The following is a 20,903-nucleotide window of genomic DNA, read 5'->3' as shown; positions in this document are numbered from 1 at the left end:
CCGACGATGCAATGTACATAATAAACCGGCAGTCGGCTGCATACACAGTTTTTGAACACCTCTTTTTATAGCCACTTCACTGATGCTTTGGCAGGGTTTCGGAAGCCTGGTACTTCGCCCTTTACCTCAAGATCCGATAAAAAAAAGAAAAAGTGCGTTTTTTTGCATGCATTCATTTTTTCGGACTGCCTGAATTTTCGGACGTTTTTACGTTCCCTAGAGGGTCCGAAAAATCGGTCGTTGACTGTAAAATTAACTCCGATTCACTTGTTGGCAGTTGATCACATTTGAAGCCTGAAAGGGATTCGGCACATCTGTGACTGGGATGACTTTGCTCTTACGTTGCTTCCTCCTGCTGTCGGAGGCGCTCCAGTTCGGAGGGGGTCAGCTTCCGAGGCTCGGGCGGAGGGGCTGCCGGCAAGGCTGGCATTTGCTCTGGAGGGGGTCGCTTGGGCCGCGGTGGTGTGGCCGCTTTGGTGAATACCGGTGCAAAAAAGCTGCGCCGTTCCGCCTCCGTCGGGGGCACCATCTCGAGCACTTCCGACGGTCCAAACAGCTGTTGCACCTGTAAGAGACAAGGAAGTGATGCCAGCCCTTAGCAGCAACCCACGACGCAACTCTCTGAATGACGTGATCGCATTAGATTTGATAGCCTAACACAGGAGCGCGAGCTTATAAATAACCAGCAATGTCACAGGCAGGCTGTTACGGAAAGAAGAGGGTCTATGAATAAAATATAATATACTTCTGCTTTTCAAGTTAGGAAGATGAAAATTTCAGAAAGTAATTTCTTAGAGGTCAATCGAAAATATGCAGCTTATTTTCATGTAAATCCTATAAATTGTAACGTGTTAAGGGGGGAGGAGGGGATCGGAACTAACTTTCTTGTTTCTTGACAGAAAGGGCTGAAATTTGGCACACACACTGCATACTGCTAGAAAGAGACAAATCTAAAATTTCATAAAGATATCTTCATTAGTTTTTGTTTTATAAGAATTTATAAGTTCCTTGCTTGTGGAAAGCCTGGCACAGTAACGAAACATGATAGGGAGCTAGGAATACTTTGCATGTTTGCCCAAATGTCTAATCTACATCAAGACAGTGTTCGATTTTTTTTTTGGTGCACTAATAATTTTTTGTTCAACATAACACGCACCTGACTGTGCTTCACTGCATGGAGCCATGTAGTAATTGTGAAATAATTAAATAATGGAAAGATAAAGAAACATTTCAAGACTGTCTTTAAGTACAGCACAGCTTATGGATCACAGCAAAACAAACTGGACCAAAATCGGCCCAGCCATTGTTGTGCTACGCTTTCCACGAGCGAGGTCATTGACAAAAAATACGCAACAGAGATAACTGGCTGCAAAGTTTTAAAAGCACTGCAAATTTATTAAAAAGCACCAGGGCTGTAATATTTTGCTTCATTGCTGCCAGGCATCTTCTTGCACCTTTGCTTTTTTGTTTGGTGGGCTTTGGATGCCTTCTTCAAGCGTTCCTTATCCTTTTCTTGAGCCCTCTGGACGGCAAGGGCACCAGGATGTACACCCAAGGTAGCACACATTTCTGAGTAAGCTCTTTGGCTCCCTGAATTATATTTCAAAATTGCCTCGTTTACTGCTGTCTCTACCGCAAAACGTGAGGCATGCTCATCCTTTGACAATGTTGACCAAATAACTGAGTGCAAGCTTTCAGCTGCATTCTGGGTCCTTCCACCCTTGCAGCGCTCCAGCAAGTGGACGTCTGAAAGACGTTGATACAAAGGCAGCATGGCTTGGGAAACTCTGCTCATAAGCTTGTATTTGTGAGCAGGCTGTGGTTCTTTTTTCGCTTCTGCTGCTCTCTGCTCACACCAGCTGAGAGGGCCAGGGGGGCACAGCTCATGGTGGGGGTCACTGTCAGTAGATGACACGTGATAATACGTGGCCATGACAGCTTTCTGCATTGCAGCAACATCATTAGTGTTCTTGCTGATAGCCAGGCCATAGTAGTTGGTGAGCTTTTTTATCAACTGTTGTGTGAGCCCACCTTTGCCACCAAGTGGTTCCCCTTTCTTGGCCTTGCTCACAATGGAGCGAAGGCCAGTGCCCATTCTTTTTTTCACATGGTTTATGCAGTCTTCTTTTGTGACTGCTATAAACCCATATGGCTGCTCGTCTCGCAATGCCTGGAAAACACGGCTGTCTCCATCAGAGATGACTGCAGTATATCGCAGGTCGTTCTTGGCCAATGAACGGCCAAAAAGCTGCAATGCGGCCTCCACTTCCATTCGCCCAGAGCCAACTTCAGTGTTTTTTTGACACTGGTGCTGCTGCCTCCACTGAAGGTATGTGGGGTCACTCTCTGCTGGGCCCAGGCTACACCCAAGGCAGAAGTTTGACAGGACAACACTGTCCAGCACAAGCCCTGTATGAAATTCTGTTATGCATCCAACACCAATGTGGGAGCCGTGACCACGCGTGAGCCAAGTGCCATCATAAATAACGGTCACATTTTTAGTGAAGCCAACCTCCATCTCGCTGTACACCTTCTTCACAGCAGCTACAGCATCTATAAAGATGTTGTTGGCAGCCTCCCCTGCAGCAGGCTTGAACAGTCCCTTCAAGTGGCCCTGGAATGTTTTGTGGTGCAAACCACGATGGGACACATTCATTGTGGCCCAGAAATCGTTCAGGGCTGTCTGCCCTTTGCCTATTGCTTGAACAGCTTGCATTGAGCGAATGTTTACATCAAACACCCTTGCACTTTCCTTCCTTTGAGAGGACCACTGGGACTCAATAGGGCCACAAGTAGTGCATGACAGCACCATTTTCACTGCCAGACCGAGCCTAGTATCGCAGTGCACACTCACAGAACGCTGTTGGCATCTTGTGCACAGAGTTTTGGCGATCAAAGAGTTAATCGCGGAAAACTGCACAATAATGTACTCACTGTCACAAGGGGCCGAAATTTGTTCTTGGCGTTGCTGGTCCATCAAACTGAACTTCCGCTCAGTTGCGGACACTGCGCGAAGGGAGTGGCGAACGCTGCACGCCTGCGCTTCTGCTGTCACTGCTGAGACGAAATGCGGCTCGAGGCGCGCCTGAATCGTGCAACGTTCGGGCGAAGATTCGTCTGGTGAACCTTGAGTCACCATACTGTAGCTCGTCGACGGTTGGGGCTCACTCGCAGGTTGCGCGTCCCTGTCCCACGATGCGTCGGAAACAGGGTACACCGTCTCGGCTGGCGATGGTGATCTTCGACCCGCGTCACCTCCAACGACGCGATCTCTGTTGCTGACGCACGCGGCCGTACGCACAGGTGCGAGAGCCTCCATTGGCACGTCTTCCGGTGGCTTGGTTATCGGGGTAGATGGCACAGGGCGATTGTCGGCTTCGCTGCTGGAATCGCGCGGTGCAAGATAGCACGGCACGTTATCCGCGTGTTCAGTAGGGTGCTCCGCTTCTCCCGCTGGCCGCCGTCTTTTTCTCGCCGTAGGAGGCTTGCGCTTCCGTTTTCCGAAGGCGTGCTTCGTCAAAAATTTCTTTTCGAACGAGCGACGATCCATCACTGATCTGAGAGCTTTCAGAAATCCGAATTCTGCGAGTGTCAAATGAAGACCAACGCCGGCGTGGTTTGCAAAGCAGACAACTGCGGCCGGCCGTGGTTGCCAGCTTGCCCGCTGCCGCAGCAGCAACCAATGGCGAGACGCCTTTCAGCGCGGGAACCAATCGGAGGCCCGCTTTCATCGCAGGGCCCGTGTGACAGCCTCTAGCAGACCCGCGCTTCTTTTGTGTTTGTGTGTTTGTTACAAGATGGCGACGACCGAAGAATTCAGAAACGGAACGGCGAAACTTCGAGCTTTCGAACGATACCAAGATGGCGGCGCTCGGTGGCGGGAAAGACGAGTTAGGGCTCCGCGAACTGCGGTGATTTTACGCGATTTGAAGCTGCTTTCTCGCCCTATACACTGATAAATTATTTTTTTTCGGGCACTTTTAGTGCGTTTTCAGCCAAACCATTTTGATACAATGTAGATTAGGCATTGCAGATACCGAAACGCGTCGTTGCCAAAAATCGATATTTTTTGCGATTTTCGCGATCTGATCCCCGCGTCCCCCCTTAAACACCTTTCTCCAAATTTCTTCTGCCGAAGTTTAAGGAGCACAATTTATGCTAAATCCAAGACAGTTTTTATTTACAGTAAAGGAAGCTTCTCGCGCACAAGTTTCGAGAATCGCCGCTCTCGATGATCAAACAAAGGCCCCCGCTCACCTGTGGAGGCAACTGGTTGAAAGGCACATCGGCCGTGGCCAGCCAGAGCACCGGGGTCAGGGGCTCCAGGTCGCTGAGGAGGGTCAGGAACGTGGCCCGGACTGCATCGCCCAACGTTTCCCACCACTGGCACACGTGCGGGAGGTACAGCACTCCGGGCAGCACCCGCTGCGCTTCCTGGAGCACCTGTACCGACAACGGCAGAGTCCGTCAGCTGATGTTCAGAAAGTGGCAAACAGCAGAGGCGATGGGACAAGCGATTCGAACAGGAGAGATGTCACTGGATCTGCACACTTGTCCGTCTTTTGAAGGAAAGCATTCTTTGCCTCTACCCCCACTTTGCAGGTGCTGGCTGCAGACTTTTAAGACTTGAGCTAAACATGGCTGACGATGTTGCCGGATTTTAAGCCTTCCCAGATAATGCGTTTTCATCATGGTCCCTCCCCTTGAAGTATATGAAAAGGTTTCTACTGCATTAAAAGTTTCCCAAGTATCAAATTCTACAAACATATACAATGTCAAATCACAAAGACAGTTACTCATTGTCGAAATTTCTAACACTTGCACATCCCTGCCCATCACCGACGCAGCGAAAAATCGGCTTAAAAAGTAACGGCAAGGGTCAAGCCATACCTGGGCGCAGGCCTCCTCAGGTGCGCGAGCTGTGACAGAATGGAGCGAGGGCAGATCCAGCCGGTGCAGGGGCAGGTGCTCCAGCAGGTGGAGCACGGCAGGCGCCACGTGTGTCGTCTGGCCGAGGCCAGGGCGGCCGCAAATGAGAAGGCGGGGCCGGTGGCTGGCACTGCGGCTGGCTGCGAAACGAGATCTGCACACAGACAAAATATTGAACGCTTAGACAACACTTGGCTGTAACTGGCACTTGCTGGCACTCCCGGGCCTATTCTTCCGCACACGCACAAATATCTAGGAAGGTTGACGGGACAATGACCTGCCGCAACAGTTTTAACTTGTAAAGCGCTGCCCGCCTAATGCGGGAGGCATGGATTTTGGTCCCACCTGCATCAAGTCGTTACATCATTATTCTGACATTTCAATGAAATGTTAACAGTTCATTGTGACCATGCCTTTTTAGGTTTCGTTGTTTCCTTTATATGATCGTGACTAGAAGAAAGATATCGAGCCTGTTGGATTTCCTTACTCTGCCATTTCACTTCATTTTGCAAAAGTTATTCAGGCCAAAGTTGCAAAGTGTCACACAGAACTATAATGGCAAATAAATAAACGAGATTAGTGACCACTGCATTGGTGTTGCTTAATTATGCCTTTCAAGAAAAGAGACAGGCTTGCTTCGAAGGAATAGTCCCCAATCTGTATTATGGGTGGATAACAGTGTCCAGATTACAGAGGGTTTTCATTTTATTTCTACATTCGCGCTCCAGGCACATACACAAACACACGAAAGACCATGTTTGCTTGTTTCCTGTGTGTGTATGCACTTACCAGAACTGCGCGTAATAATGCAACCATAGATATAATGTGAAGGGGAACTTTCAATTTCTCAGAAAAAGAAGAGCATATATGCAGTTGGCTTCCATTAATTTGATGGTGACTGGACTGACAAAACTGATCGAATTATCCAGCAGGTCGAACTAAACAAGATGCAGAAAAAATTCCAAAACACACCGCTGATTTATTTGGCAGTATTGGCCCAATGTCGACAAGGCTCCAAATCAAACTTGAGCTCACTTTCTATGTGTCTAATGTATAAATGACATTAAAGCTCCTAAACGAAAGTAGAAATCTAACACGCACCTGTCTGCTTAGCAAAATGTTACACGCACAATCCCCTGCGGGAATTATCTAGATGATGCGTAAGCATTTGCTACAAATCACCTGTGGTTTCATCATCGTATGCCGCTGTCTTCGGCATAACTGCGAGAAACACCACGAAAGAATCTGGAAACGGAGAAGCGTGGCCACAACACCGAAACCCAAATGTGAACTGAGACCATCATTAGACAACAAAGAAGAGGAGTAATAGCAATGTTCACTCATGTTATACGATGGTGCGTTTGGATGATGCCGTTGCTTTGTGGAAGATGAGCACCGGCCGATGTATGCCATAGTATGTAAAGTAATTAAACAGCGTCATGTTTGGTAGACCTCGTGCACAGACGTGGTCGATGACGCTGCCTCCTCTCGATGTGGAACTGTTATCAACCGTGACTGACCGTACTCCGGTGGCAGTTAGGTACAGCATGGCCGCGCATGCGCTATCTTGAAAGTGCACCGAGTGCTAATAGGTTCGTGTGCGCTGTGTTCTAGCTGCTTGGTTCGCATTGAAGCGAGAGGCAGCATGAAGGTCAATTCACTGGGTGCTGCAGGCCCTATCTTGAAAGCGATCTTGTCTTATGGGACAGAAGGACAGGTTCTCTCATTCAGTAGGCACAGAAATGCTTACACATTGAAAAATTGTTGCCCAATGGCAGATGGTTCCCTAAGGTCAGCTTCACAACATGGTTACTTTAGTCGGCTTTGGGGCAACACCTCGGTGTTATGCGGTAAAGTGTACACAGGTTGCGAAGGTGGTTTTGGTTTTGTATCTGATTGCACCGCACAGGCGATTGTAAGCCCAACTTCGGTGCAGGAATTCATACCACCTGAAATTCACATCCTCGAAAAACAAAACAAAGGTAATTAAGAAATGACACAGCTATAAAATGGTCAACTTGCTCAATATTTCCTATATATTTTACTTTTTATTCCTGCAATCCTAAGACATTCCTTTATCGCATCGTGAAACACCCTAGAACCTCGTTTATGTCTCTTAAAAAAAAACATGCGAGAAAAAACGAACGATTCGAAGTAGCTAAAACAAATTTCACAGACTCAACTGTTTTAACATTTACGTAATGCGAAGCGTCGCACGGGTCGTTGAGATCGCTTTCAAGATATGGCGGCCCCGTGCGGGTGCGTACTTTGTCTACATCGCAGATTGCTTTCAAGATACAGCGCCCGCGTGGGTGAGCACTTTGTCCACATCGCTGATCACGTTGAAGATACGGCGGCCACGCTGTAAGCAGCAGCCACCGGAATAGAACCCCCCCCTCTGTGAAATAGAACTCGCCTCGTGTGAAATAGAAGACAGTGCATTTCTGCCCCGCCTTCCTTCCTTGCACGCGCGATATGGAACCGCAATTGTTGGCTGACCCTCGCAAGTCAGTTGCCTGCCCATGTCGACACAGCAAAAGTATGTTTCATAGACCCAATTTTGAAAAAAATTGCTGCTAACTTCGTCTGCTGTAGCTGATAGTCCGATGTAGCACGGTTTGTTAAAAGCGAACTTCGTTGCATTAATAAAATTGTTAGAACAAACTAGGCTGAAATATGGTCCGTTATATCCAAAAGTCTGTTGTACGCAGGTCCATTGTAACGAGCGTAGACTACGTCCTGTTCTCGATCGCGCATGCCTAGCGCATTTTCTTCTTTACATGGGATCTAGTGGCCGGAAAATGTATCATATGATCCCAGTTTCACTACGTACTGAACACTGGTGCTAAAAATCGTGTTTTCCGGGAACATATGAACCGGTTAAATATGAACGAACTCTATTGGGCCATTTTTGTGTTCTTGATTGTGAACACTGGCACTGGGAAAACATACATGACGGGAATGTATCAACCAAGTTCTACTATATTTGAAAGTAATACGTAGCAGAATTAGAGAAAACTGCTCTTTTTCAGTGTGCTGTCTTAGCAACTGGAAAGAAAATTGGGCTTTAGGATGTGCTATAGCACCACTGATTGCGCAAATGTGGCTTTCCGTTGAAGCAGTGCTGCCATCTTGGTATCACCGTAAAAACGAGATCACATTCAGACAGCTGTATTTATCCATGCAGATATATAAATAACAAATGCGAGCGTGAAAAGGGAAAACCAGTGCTGCAATTCGTTATGGCAGTCACGTGGCACGTAGGCAGCATTCCTATTGTCCAATGCAAATTTTAATCACTGGGTGCACTTGTTTCGCGCACATTGTGGCACCAGCGAACTTCACATGTTCCAAGACCAACATTTCAAGGTATGCCCGGTTACCTCGAGTTTCTTTCGCTGCTGCACCCTAGCTGCTGGCCGATGGTGAGAAGGATGTGATAAGGTCGTACAATCCAACAGGTGCGAAGGTAGAAAAGTTTTGAAGCTGAACTCATTGAAGCGAATGCCGACGATCTTGTCGATGCGACAAGATTGAGTTGCACGTGATTGCCCGCTCTTGATAACATTGCATGGTGTTTGAACATGGTCAACAAGTTGCGTGATAATACACTAAGCAAAAGGGTTTTTACCCCATTGCTTCATCCTCTGGGGGCGGGGGGGGGGGGGGGGGGCGAGGGGAATCATGCTGGTGGAGTCAAGGCAGAGTGACGTAGGTCGTCCTAACAACAGAAGTGGACAACAGCCAGTGTCTACCCCTGCCGGCTATCACGTGGGCACTCAATTGTCATATCTGCTGCGTTTCGAAAAACGGTTCGGAACCTTAGAAATTTACCACATTGTAATGGACTTACGGGAAATTCGTATCAGGCATGATAACATCACCAAGATACTACCATAGTCTTGCTCAAGGTTGCAATAATTAGCCATAACCACTTAACGCAGCACCAAGCAACTCTAAATCAGGAAAAGAAAGACCGCGCAAAATGCACAGCAGCAGGCAGAGAGAGCATGGTGAGCAGGTTAAAATTAAAAAATAAATGCGTAAGCTTAACACTACCAACTTGAATACAACGCGAGACGAGTGGCCCAAAATTTTAAAAAGAAAAAAAAAAACGATTTGTGTTATATTCGTGCAAATGTGGTATATGCACATACACTTGTGCTGGTCAAGAAAAGAACACAGAAATAAAGATTCCATCAAATGCATAACGCAAGAAATGCTACAATAAAGAAGTTACTCTCACCTGATGCTTGGAATGATGCTTTTGGTGGCCGCGACCTGCTCAGTGAGATCAACTGCAGAGTTGCAGACTCCGTTCATGGCTTCATCATCGGAGACCACACTGCTGTCGTCACTCTGATTGCCTAAAAAAAAAAGAAAAAAAAAGAAGAAAGCATACTTGATGTACAAGCTGAACTCAAGCTACGCAAAGACCACACAGATACAGAGCGATTCTAGCTTCATCGATTGTGAAATGGCGAAGGGATCAGCGACCGAAACTGCCAAAAATTAAAAGCTGAGAAAGTGTTACCCAAAATTTCATTTGTCACAATGATTACAAAAAAGCCTTAGAGACTCTAAAAGCTGCCGGGACAGCAGTCCTTTGCCAGTGAGGTCATGTTTTCTTTACATTTCCAAGCGATCCATGGCTTTCTTTAGCAGTATCATGCGGCTTGTCAGTCGTTTTCAAATGCCTTGAAACCTTATTAGCAGCCAGCAGTCACATGTGAGCATGTCGTCATGATGACACTAGCGCATCCATCACGCATCAAAATCTGTGGCATTCACTTCCATGGGCAGCCTTATTACCTCTGCTTTCAGTCTTTTGCACCCATTGAAACTTTCCTACCTTTGTACCCATCAGATCGCATCCACGATATCAAATAGCTTTGCCACCACAAGAAAAGCAGGCAGATCTCTTATCTTTCACAAATCATGTCCTGATCACTACCGGGCAGCAGCTAAGAAGGAACAATGAAGGAAGTGCAGGACAACCAGGCAGATCTTGAAATGTCAGTTTCGTAACACACAAAATGTGCAACTCACTGCTGCCAAAGAACAAGCACACCAGCGATTCAAACCTGCATCAGCCAATGGGAATGCTCGGTGTGCAGTAACGAATCACAACGCTAGTTTTCCCTTTTGCGATTTGCCTTTTATAATTTGATTTTCACATGGAAAAATCCCACACTGTGGCTGTCTTAAGCCCCTACCTGTCGTGTTTAAAGGTGATATCAAGGTGGCAGCATTGCATCAACGAAAAGTCGTGCAGTACGCAGTGCTATGGCAACTCCCAAAATAGATTTTCCTCTGTTTCAAGGTCGTTGCATTGAAGTGCGATTCCCTTAACTTCCTCGGCATATTCCTTTATAATATTCCACCATGAGATTAAAAAAAAGTGAGAATGATAAAAAGGAAATGCATTAGGAATTTTAAAAATTTGATCATATTGACCATTTCATTTGCATTTCAGCCCTTATGAATATTAACATTAATTACGACTACTGCTTTGTCACCATTACTGTCCCTGCCCCCTGCCAGCTCTGTGCAAGCTGCTACAGGTCACCTATGGGACAAATGCTTGTCAATAGCATTTGGACAATAGCAGCCAGAAAAACAAAGCCACGTGTGCTTCAAACTATCATTCGGACATTGAAGACATTTAGGACACTGATGGACAAGGTCGGTGTCACTTAGCAAAAAGGGGCAACAGCACATGAATGGAGGGGCATTAATTCACGGCACTGAGCATGGGATATTGTGTATGCTGACAGTAATAGGTACCCTGTAGTGATGCGCAATCCACCTCGTGGATTGAGCATCACCATTCCGTCCACTGTCGCAGGGCTGCCATCTTTGTCCAAATACAAACAAATTCCCTTTACTCTCCGTTGGCACGAAAACATAGCAAGCAGATAAATCAAGGGGACTTTCAATTTGTCATTTCTGGCCGTGAAATTTTTCGACGCGCAGAGAATTCGCTTCAAGAGAGACCATCCGCCCTGGGTGCACTGACCGGCACTCCACCGGGTTGGGGGCCCGTGCAACTAACCGTCCTGGCCAGTGAGTCGCTGCGCAATGGACGACTTGTGCAGGCCGGCGGCAAAGGCGTTCTGCAGGTACACCAGGGCCTTCTCCACCAGCTGGCACAGCAGGGGCCGCACGGTCGTGCTCAGCGGGCGCGCCGGCGAGGCGCCGCAGCGTTGGGAGGCCGGCACGATCTTGCGCATGGCTCGGTCGTAGTCCTCCGGCAGGATCTGCACAGACGCAGGCACAGGGATGTGTCCACTACGAGCTAGCCGTCGTCGTAGCCCAGCGGCTACGACGTTACGCTGCCGATCTCAAGGTCGCAGGTTTGGTCCTGGCCGTGGCGGCTGCATTTCGATGGGGGCGACATGCAAAAAGGCTAGTCTACTCGGATTTAGCTGCACATTTAAGGAACCGACCCCAAGTGGTCAAAAATTGATCCAGAGTCTCCCACAACAGAGTACCTCGTATTGAGATTGTGGTTTTCGCACACAAAACTTTCAGTATCTTTATTTTTATTTAGTTGTCCACTGTGCATGCTACTGCAACGAAACAGACCCCGGACTAAGGCGGCATTCACCCTGGCGATCGGCAAAGGTTGTGCAGATGTCAAGCCCACCGTCACCTGACCGTGACCACACTGAAATGTCCTGCAAGTCGTGTTCTTGTCTAACTTGCCCTGCCATGTAAAATAAATGTCGGCATGTATTCCCGTCATGCTCGTGCACTGCTTCGGTCAGCAGTGCATGAGTGCGAAAATGAGGCAGCGAGAGAGACTGACCCGAAAACAGTTGCTCTTCGACCCTCACGCTGTCCTACCTTCATTATATCAAATATTCATTACACACAGTTTTTATTGGTGAGAAACATTTTATATTTACTTCACATCCGTACATTAAGGTTTCACTCCATAACCAACTATCTGTCATTTGCTATGTATCAGTGAAATTATCAAAATTAGTAGTAGTGGCTAGCATTTAGAGGAGAGGATACACATGCAAGAAAACACCCACAGCGAAGTCATTGGGACAGGACACCTTCGTAATTAGCCGCACGGCAAACTAGCCCTGGAAGTAGTTGATTGACACTGTCTGTCATAAGCAGTATCTCGCTAAACGCAGAGGACATAAAGGAAAGTCGCAGTGACGCGAGAGGAGGAAAGCGTCAACTAAAGCTATTTTGTTGTAACGAGGGTTTACTGTAAGCGACAATGTTCGTCAACCATCAGTGGCATTGTCACGTCGTGCATGGCTGCCAGTATCGTTTGAAGCGCCCACCTGTACTGTATCTATGTTGAGCTGCAGCTTTTCCTTGGTAGCATAGATCTGGGGAAAGCTGCGCCTCAGAGCCACCAGGGCAGCCTCCGAGCACAGCGCCTTGAGGTCGGCCCCGCAGTACCCCGTGCAACGAGCAGCCAGCTCCGAGAGCAACGCTTGGCTCGGGGCCGGATGCCAGTCGCGTGTGTGGATCTGGAGTATGCTGAGGCGTGCCTGCAAAGCGCGGCAACGTTCAGGAAAGGTAGGAAAATACGGATGAGGGGGCTTTATGAAAGGACACGAAAGAAAAATTAGTCGAGACGTATCAGTTAGAAGTCCCTCCTGCAATACCAATAAAATTGCTCTTATTGTAAGAAAGGGCTCCACAAGAAAGAAAAAAGGCATAAAAACGAAAGATGGGAGGCAACTGCCACCTTGAAGTTCTCGCACCAGCTCCCTGCGAGATCACAAATTTCAATGCCACCTCATCGAGCACATCATGTTTTTATCAGTAAAGATGGGCTAAACAGTTCTCTGAAGGAGCCAAAGGCTGAATTCAGCAAGTTTCGATAGCTTTTACTACACCCCAACAGCCCAAATACAAAAAAAAAACACTGAAATCTGACCTCAAGCTTAGGCACCAGTGCTGTGGTCTCAGTGCACAAAAAAAGAACTTTGAAAATTTAACATTGACTTTATCTCCTGGCAATCAATCCTGTGTAGCGCTCAGCTCACTCACCTCCCTTGATGTTTTTCCTGCATGGCCTTCATGTCTCCCAGAATCCAGCTTCCCCATGTAGCACATGCGGTTACGCAATTCTACGAGCGATGGCACCTGATTCCCTAATGCCACCATATGGCAGGGGTACCAGAGTGCACAGGGAGGTAATCTACTCCTCTTTGGCTTCGCGAACTCTGCCTGTATGAACAGACTGCGTGCGCGCTCGACGGGGCACTTTGTGGACACCTTCTCATTCGCGAGATTGCACCCATGAACGACTTTAGCATTGCTGTCAGGCATGTGGCGAATATATTCAGTTGATATCCTGTCGCGGTGAGTCAGACTTCGATTCGTCATCGCCCATCGGCATGTTCCATTAATTACGATTCAGCTGGCTGACAGCGTATAGAAGGCACAATAAACACCCTTTGGCTTGTTTCCACTACTGTGTTGGGGTTCCTTGGCCCCAAGAGCATGCTTGAGACCTCCCAACATCTACCCACAAAGTTAACAAAATGAATGCTCAATCTGTCAAACTGATTTAGTGCTTCTCTTTAGTGTCCTGTGAAACTCTCACTATCCAAAATGAGCCGGATGCTCACTCCCTACAAATCCAGTAGAGCACAGATGATGTTCAGCCACTCAGAGAGTATCCCTTCCCAACCATTTAAATGGTTAATTGATTGGCTAGGACAGTGATCTCATAGTGATGCATTTTTCCGATGCTATTCCTTTTCACACTTCGTCAGTGGTCAGATTGATGCCCTGCCTGCGTCATCAACGGGATCTGCCGCCGGTGTGTGATAGCGGCACAAAATTGAGCCTAAGGCATTGCTGGGAAATCGCAGCCAGGTTTGCTAGCTGCAAGAACGAAAGGCATCCCGATTCCTCTCAACTATGAAATGGTTACAGGAAGTGAACTGGAAGCAGTAGGACACGTTGTGGGGCTAGTTGGTTCATAGCTTTCAAAAGATGAAGCATCAAAAGTGACAGCACACTAAGAAGGAACAAAGACAGGACAAAGCACCCTGTCCTGTCTTTGTTCCTTCTTAGTGTGCCGTCACTGCTGACACTTCATCTTTTGAAAAAAAAAAAAACATTAGCTGTAAGGTAATAACAATGAAAACAGTGCACATTACTGTCAAATGTGCATATGCTTCTCCTTGACAAGTTAATCGGTGGCCCAGTTACATTTGGGGCTCATTTCATGTCAGCTGCTATTTCCAGCTGCTGTTAGTGCATTTTTTTTTTAAGTGACCTGAGGCTGATATTACAGGTCTGTTCCTGGGCATTATTCAAGGGGGATAGCACTTATCTTTTATTTATGAGTGCATTTCTATCAAACCTGCATTACTTCAATAGTCTGATGTGCTTATTTCAAATATGCAATTGATTTTTCTTTGTAACAAGTAATTTACGAAGGACTAATAAATGTATTTTGTGCATACTAGTTTGGGGGTGAGCTCTTTCTGAAATGCTGGTTGTTATGAAGGTGCACGGGGCATCAAAATGATGATGAATGATAAGAGTTTTCAGTGCTACAATAACAATGCTCAGACTGATTTGGGTCAAAGTTACAGCACATCAACCTTTTTAAAACGAGAGCCCATATTAACACCTTAGACAAAAATATTACTTTCTCAAAATTTCTGTTGTAATATTTGCTCATATTATAGGCCTCCTGCACTATCCAATTGTCTACCTTTCGGGCTGATTACTTCGTTAAGATAACTAGAATCCGAGGTATCAGCACTCCAAAAGTGGCACACCATCGAAAATGCTGTTTTGAGAAAACAACAAACAACATTCCACAACACATTCATGGTGATTATGGCAAAGGCTAAATCAATTGACAGAGGTCCAATCAAGCAAAAATAAATGCTCTACACTAGGAGGCAAAACTTTCACTGGGGGGCAATCACTTTCTAGTTCTGAATTGTTCCAAATGATGTTTACTCCTCTGGGCTTATACCAAACAAGAATGGCTGGTACTGCTTCCAAGACATGGTACTAAGAGATGTATACGTCCAAAAGTGCCACCCCTACATTAAATATGAGTGCAACCAAGTCAGCGGTTCAGCTGAAAGAGCCACTTATAATCGAATACAGTCAAACCCGGACGTACTGAATCTGAAGGGGGTCACAAAAAAGTTTGATTAATAGGTAATTCAATTTATAAAATAAGCATTTCATACAAAAATTTTCAAGGGGATTTTACAGCTGTTAAATATATACAATAATTCATTATATGTGGGTTTGATCCATCTGGGTTCGAGTACATTACTTGCACAACATTCAGTATACAGAGCAGGGCCGGCATTCATAAAGCTGTTTGCAAGTTGGAACAGTTGGAACAAGTGCTAGCCAATCTTGAAAATAAACACATGATTAGTGAAAGTTAATGGCCAATGACAGTGCTTATGAGCATAATAAAGCTTTGGAATCTCGGCCTCTGAATCACTTTGGTCTTGAACAAACGATAGCAAGGACCATTAGGTCCACTCGCATACAGTCACCGACCGTTTATTCGGACCTCAAGGGGACTGCGGAAATGTCCGAATAAACAGGTGTCCAAAAAAGCAGAATAACGAAAAAAATGAATTCCTTTATTTCCACGCACTTATTCGGGCTCGGCAGTAGGCTTGAAGAAATCGTGAATGCGCCGTTGCACGCTGTTCCGTTTACGCGCAATCAGATAAGCCTGAATCTCGGAAAGGGTCGTACGGTCACTATAGGCGGCTGAAAGCACAGTCACTGCTTGTGCACGCTCCACATGTGACGGCAGCGTAGCACATGGTGCGTCATCTTCCGACTCGGAGTCATCGTCCGGCGGTGCAGCAGAAACCTGACGAATGATCTTGCCGTCGTCGAGTTCTGCTCATGTCAATACAGCAGTGCCAGCACCTATGAAACTGTCAAATGAGACGGTGTCCGGAATTGCAATGCAACTACTGCGCAGGTCTCGGCAGAACATTTTCCGCGTCAGTAGGGAGCACATCGTAAGGCGACAAATCTTAGGCTTCCCGGCACCCGCTTGCCGGCATTCCCCAGCACAGTCTGCGCGGGCACTGTCGACGCCATTAGACCCTTGATGCGATGTTTACGTATGCCGCGTTGGATCACCGAAACCTCGACACAGCACACAAAGCAAACATCACCGTGCCGACACCAGTCGCACAAACGAAAAACGCGGCCTGCTTGCAGTGTCTTGCGCGAAGAAACAAATCAGCTGTTGGATTGTCGTGACCTGGCTTACTAAGCTGAAACCGGAACTGCTGTAGAGCCACTCTATCGAACCAGGCAGAAACGATAATGATAAACGGGGATTTTCAGTAGCGCCACTTCGTAGGGCAGCAAGGAGGCTCCATTCAAAACAAAAATGGCGTTCAGCAAGTCGAACCATGCACCGGTCAGAGTCGGTGCATGGTGCTCTCGATCAAGTTGGCTCAAGGAGCGTCCGAAAAATCAGACGAGAGGTTACAAGGTGTCCGAACTTTCGGCAGTTGTTATACATTATGGTCTATGGGGAGAATGGCGGTGCCGCGAAGCTGACAGAATAATCGGGCATGTCCGAATTTTTTGGAGTCCGGCAAATCAGTCGGCGACTGTACTTAGCTTGAAGAGAAAATTTTTTAAAATCTTACTATAGCACAAAGTTACAAAGGAAACCCGTACAGTTTTTTTTTCACAAACAGCTTTCATAGTTGAACAAAAATTTGCCCTGGTCTGAGGATCGAACCCAAGACCAACGCCTTTACATAGCGGTAGCTCCACCCTCTGAACTATCCAGCAGGCTAGCAGATCACAGAGGATCACAGGATATGTAAGTGACAGCCCCAAAAAGACATTGATCCCAGGGTTTAATCCACGTACCCTGATTCATTTTTCTTCTACTGCGAAGCCTTGCTTTGAGAAACCCTTATGGGTTTTCTTTGTAGCCTCGTGCTGGAGTCCAAGTGGATGACAACTTTCCCCTTCCACAACCCTTCCAGCACCTGGTGGATTTCTGCCAAACTAATTTACCACACACACTTACCTTATGGCACGGCAGCGAAAAGTGGAACTCGCGGTCGAAACGGCCCGGTCGTCGCAGCGCGGGATCGATGGCGTCGATGCGGTTGGTGGCCCCGATGACGACCACCTCGCCACGGGAGTCGAGGCCGTCCATCAGGGCGAGCAGCGTGGAGACAATGGAGCTGTGGATCTGGTCCTGCCGCGTCGACCGCACGGGTGCCAGGCCATCAATTTCATCGAAAAAGATGATGGACGGACGCATGGAGTAGGCCTGTGAAGTGTCACGAAATTACTTTAGTGAGCACTGGTCAATGTAAAACGCCAAGGAAATGTTGTTCAACTAGCGCACAACACAGCTGAACTGCCAAGAACTGTAAGATGAGTAGCCGTTTTCCCTGCGGGCTGGAATAATGGTAGCACCACATTTCTGTCTAGCGATACTAGCAAGAATTTGTACATTTCAGGTCACGAGTGCTCGAATCTCCGCAGCATCCTCGCAGTGACCGCCTCACCTGGTCAAAGAGCAATCGCAGCTGTCGCTCGGACTCGCCGACCCATTTGCTGAGGCAGTCGGCACCCTTACGCATGAAGAAGGCCACCCGCGAGTCGCCTCGAGCACACTCGTTCGCCAGCGCTCGTGCCACCAGCGTCTTGCCAGTGCCTGCAATGCATACGCAAGCGATTTGTGGCAACCACAGAGCCAACAGCACTGGTGGTGGAGGGTGCCTACAAACAATGCAATGGGAGCCTTTGCAATGTGATTCTCCAGGGTTCTGACAGCCTATGAAAAGGCCGTTGGCCCAATAAACTTGATGGCCGCTACATTTAGCCAGTGAGAATCAAAATGGCCGTCCACCAAGGAGGCCACACATGTAGATACTGATATCAGCACTGTGAGAACATAGCAAGTACCAAAGCACAAAGAAACAATATTGTGTAAGAGGATCAACACTTGTTTTATGCGGTGGCCATATAACTCCACAAACATCCTAATTACTCAGGGTCCTTTGTATGCTACCGCCACCTGGTGCTTTAAAGGCCGACTGTTCCATCATAATCTCCCGATCATTATCGCCATGACAGGAGGGCAAGCTTGCTTTACACACCAGTGAGTTTACACCCTTTACTACAGTCAAACCTCATTATCATAATGTCGTATCTGATGCTAAGATGCCTTTATTGATCTAATATTCATTCTAACTGTATACTCGCTACATGCTCATAATGGCATTTAGACGTTCAACCGAGCTTATTACACCCATAATTTGTTTTAGCAAGGTTCAACTGTAGTTATCTTTCCACACACATTTGTTCACATGATGCTACCTGGTTACACACACTCTTTTTATTTCTTTTTCTAAAAGGCTCTCTCTCTCTCTCTCTGTACTGAAATGTTGCAACGCAAAGAACTACAAATAGGCAAGCACCTAGGCTTCCGCAACACTGCACGTAACTCAGTCCAACATAAAACAGGCACATAAGTGAAAAATTGCTGTGTTGCACAATGCGGTCAGAAATAAAGAACAAGCGAGTCACTGCCATGCAATGGGACGCACAGGAACTTACCAGGGGGTCCGTAGAAGAGCACGCCCCGTGGTGGGGTGATCTTGAAGCGCTCGAAAACTTCGGGATAGATGAGCGGGAAAAGGATCATCTCCTTGAGCTGCCGAATGTGACTGTCCAGCCCACCGACACGGTCAAACATGACCTGCACATTCAGGCCCATGTTTTAAATCTTTCACGCACCGAACCTGCCTTCCATGAGAAAAGTGATGGTGGAAAAATAATAATCGGCAAACTTCAGCTATTCCATCAGCTCTGACCTCGTTTATTGGCGACAGCAAGAAATTCTCGCATTGGGCACCACAACACAAGAACTACTACTTTGTGATGCACATGGGATTGTCTGTCTGCTACAGTATTGCCTGTTGTGGCCTACGAAACACACGCACAGATGTTGCCCCCCTTTTAGAGCCTCTGCGGCGCGCAAAGCCCTGTAGAAATTGCCAAATTCCAAAGCTGCGGGATTGCCCAATGGTCGGCCCATTCAGCTCCCAAGCGCGCATTGCTGCAGAGACATGAGCTCAAATCCCTCTGGCGACGATAAACAAAGTTTCGTTTTTCTTTTTGCCAGTAGCATACCTGTCACCTTGTGAATGCTAAAATACATAAAAAATCCCAGAGACACAATAGAAGCGGGCTGTGGGGAATAGCATGCATTCTTTTTTTTTTTTTTTAAGTTTCAACTGAGCCCACATCTGTCGGATGCACATGCACTTTATTAACAATTATTAGGTTTCCTCTATATAACAAGAATATACAAGAATACTAAAGACGGTTTCCCTCCAGCACCGTAGGTGTCATGGAGCACTTTGGCAGTCTGAGAGAATAAATAAGATTGGACGATAGTTCCGGGGCATTGTAGGTACAATCCCAATTTCTATTTTTTTCTTTTTAAATGCATTTATCTTTTGTGTGTTGACGCTTCATTAGTAAAATCAGAAAATTGGCCCAAATTAGCAAACATTATGGGATATCCGGGAGAGTTAGCAACTTCACTCTAAGTAACAGGTGGTGTCCAAATGGTTACCCCAGAGATGGCTCTCCCACAGTAACAAATACAATCTCAAAGGTCATGCTGCAGCATGCTGCAAGCGCCGAAATCAATTGCAGGAGTTGGAAGCACATCACGGTCGCCGCGTTTTGAACACCACCTATTCCAGTAGGAAACTCCGCACAGCGGAGGCTCACGTCAGGGTACGACACTTGCCTCCTTGTCGACATGCATGGGGTCCACGTCGGCCAGGCTGGAGCCGATCTTGGCTCGGTCGCGGAGCACGCCCTCAAAGAGGTCCTTCTCCTGGAAGTTGAACGGCAGGCACCGGTTCCGGGCCCGGACCATGCTGCGTGCCTTGCGCCGCTCGAAACGCCGCTCGTCGTCACTCGAACTGCTCGTTGAGGAGCTGTTGTGCGTAGCGTGACGTTTCCTGCGTCAGAAGGAGAGGCGATTTTGTTCAACGCAGGCTGCATTCGGCATTGCTTTCAAATAGGGAGGACTGTCGCAACTTGTGTCCCTGTAACTGCCAAAAACTACAACTGATCGGTGTTCCCCCGTGCGTCCTGAAGTGGGGAGGTCCGAAATAATCAAGTAGGCGCAAAATGTCGGGCGTCTGCAAGATCTACCGAATTCTGCAGAGGGCTTGCCAGTGACTTTGCCATTACAGTTGAACCTCGATAAGGCAAATACGGATACAGTTAAACCTTGACATAACGAACTTCAAATACAGGAAAACCTTGTTAATTCGACCCTCTCTAATTTGGAAAATAAGACTCCTCCCCTGGTCCTGGCAGGCACACGCATTATTCAATGCTATCAGACTCTCATTAATTCTGACAACTCTTGGGTCTCAGCGAGCGCGCCGCGCCGCAAATGAGCAAAAAAGGCTCCAGCATCCAACCGAAACTAAGTGCAGGAGCCCGCACTGCCATAGTCATCAGCGAAAATCGTATGTGAATGCTAATGCCAGAACCATCTCTGCCTATCTGTTCCTTTAAAGCCTTTATTCTGGCATTTACCGCCGCAGATAACACTACGCTGGCCGCGCGCCTTCACAACTGTCTGGTCGCCATCGATAGCCACTATGGTTTCATGCACAGCGGTTGCAGCAACAGCAGCTTCATTCTTAATCGGTGCGTCTGTCAGCCATGTGTCTTCACAACTGCAAGATCGCCGTCTATGTTCGTGTCGATAGCGGCCACGGTTTTATCCATAGGAGTTCTGGTAAACATCAGTTTCGCTTTGACTCTGCAAAGCTGCAGAGGAGGAAGAGCACAGACTAGATCATGATGGACGGACAATCTGTTGGCGATCAGCTCACTGGCAAAAAAATAAAATCGACGAAAACATTTGCGAACAGTAGTGAAAAGCGTGACTCAGATGAAGGTGCGTGCCT

At 47.2% G+C, this 20,903-nt stretch overlaps 1 protein-coding gene across 4 annotated transcripts in view; it reads right to left on the bottom strand.

The window, feature by feature from the left end:
- The window catches only part of LOC142557226 (ATPase family AAA domain-containing protein 2-like), a 64,476-nt gene that overhangs the window by 23,218 nt on the left and 20,355 nt on the right, over nt 1–20,903 (bottom strand). For all 4 annotated transcript variants that reach the window (XM_075668926.1, XM_075668929.1, XM_075668927.1 and 1 more), the window contains 10 exons: nt 19,721–19,937; nt 18,517–18,658; nt 17,463–17,611; nt 16,973–17,221; nt 12,237–12,449; nt 10,985–11,189; nt 9,176–9,296; nt 4,891–5,083; nt 4,258–4,443; nt 342–565 (listed from right to left, as the gene is read on the bottom strand). In XM_075668926.1, the coding sequence (XP_075525041.1) occupies nt 342–565; nt 4,258–4,443; nt 4,891–5,083; nt 9,176–9,296; nt 10,985–11,189; nt 12,237–12,449; nt 16,973–17,221; nt 17,463–17,611; nt 18,517–18,658; nt 19,721–19,937 (1,899 nt within the window). The remainder of the gene's footprint in view (nt 1–341; nt 566–4,257; nt 4,444–4,890; nt 5,084–9,175; nt 9,297–10,984; nt 11,190–12,236; nt 12,450–16,972; nt 17,222–17,462; nt 17,612–18,516; nt 18,659–19,720; nt 19,938–20,903) is intronic.

The sequence above is a fragment of the Dermacentor variabilis genome, chromosome 9, assembly GCF_050947875.1.
Source record: "Dermacentor variabilis isolate Ectoservices chromosome 9, ASM5094787v1, whole genome shotgun sequence".
NCBI classification, from domain to species: Eukaryota; Metazoa; Arthropoda; class Arachnida; order Ixodida; family Ixodidae; genus Dermacentor; species Dermacentor variabilis.
This window is presented reverse-complemented; position numbering and strand designations above follow the sequence as displayed.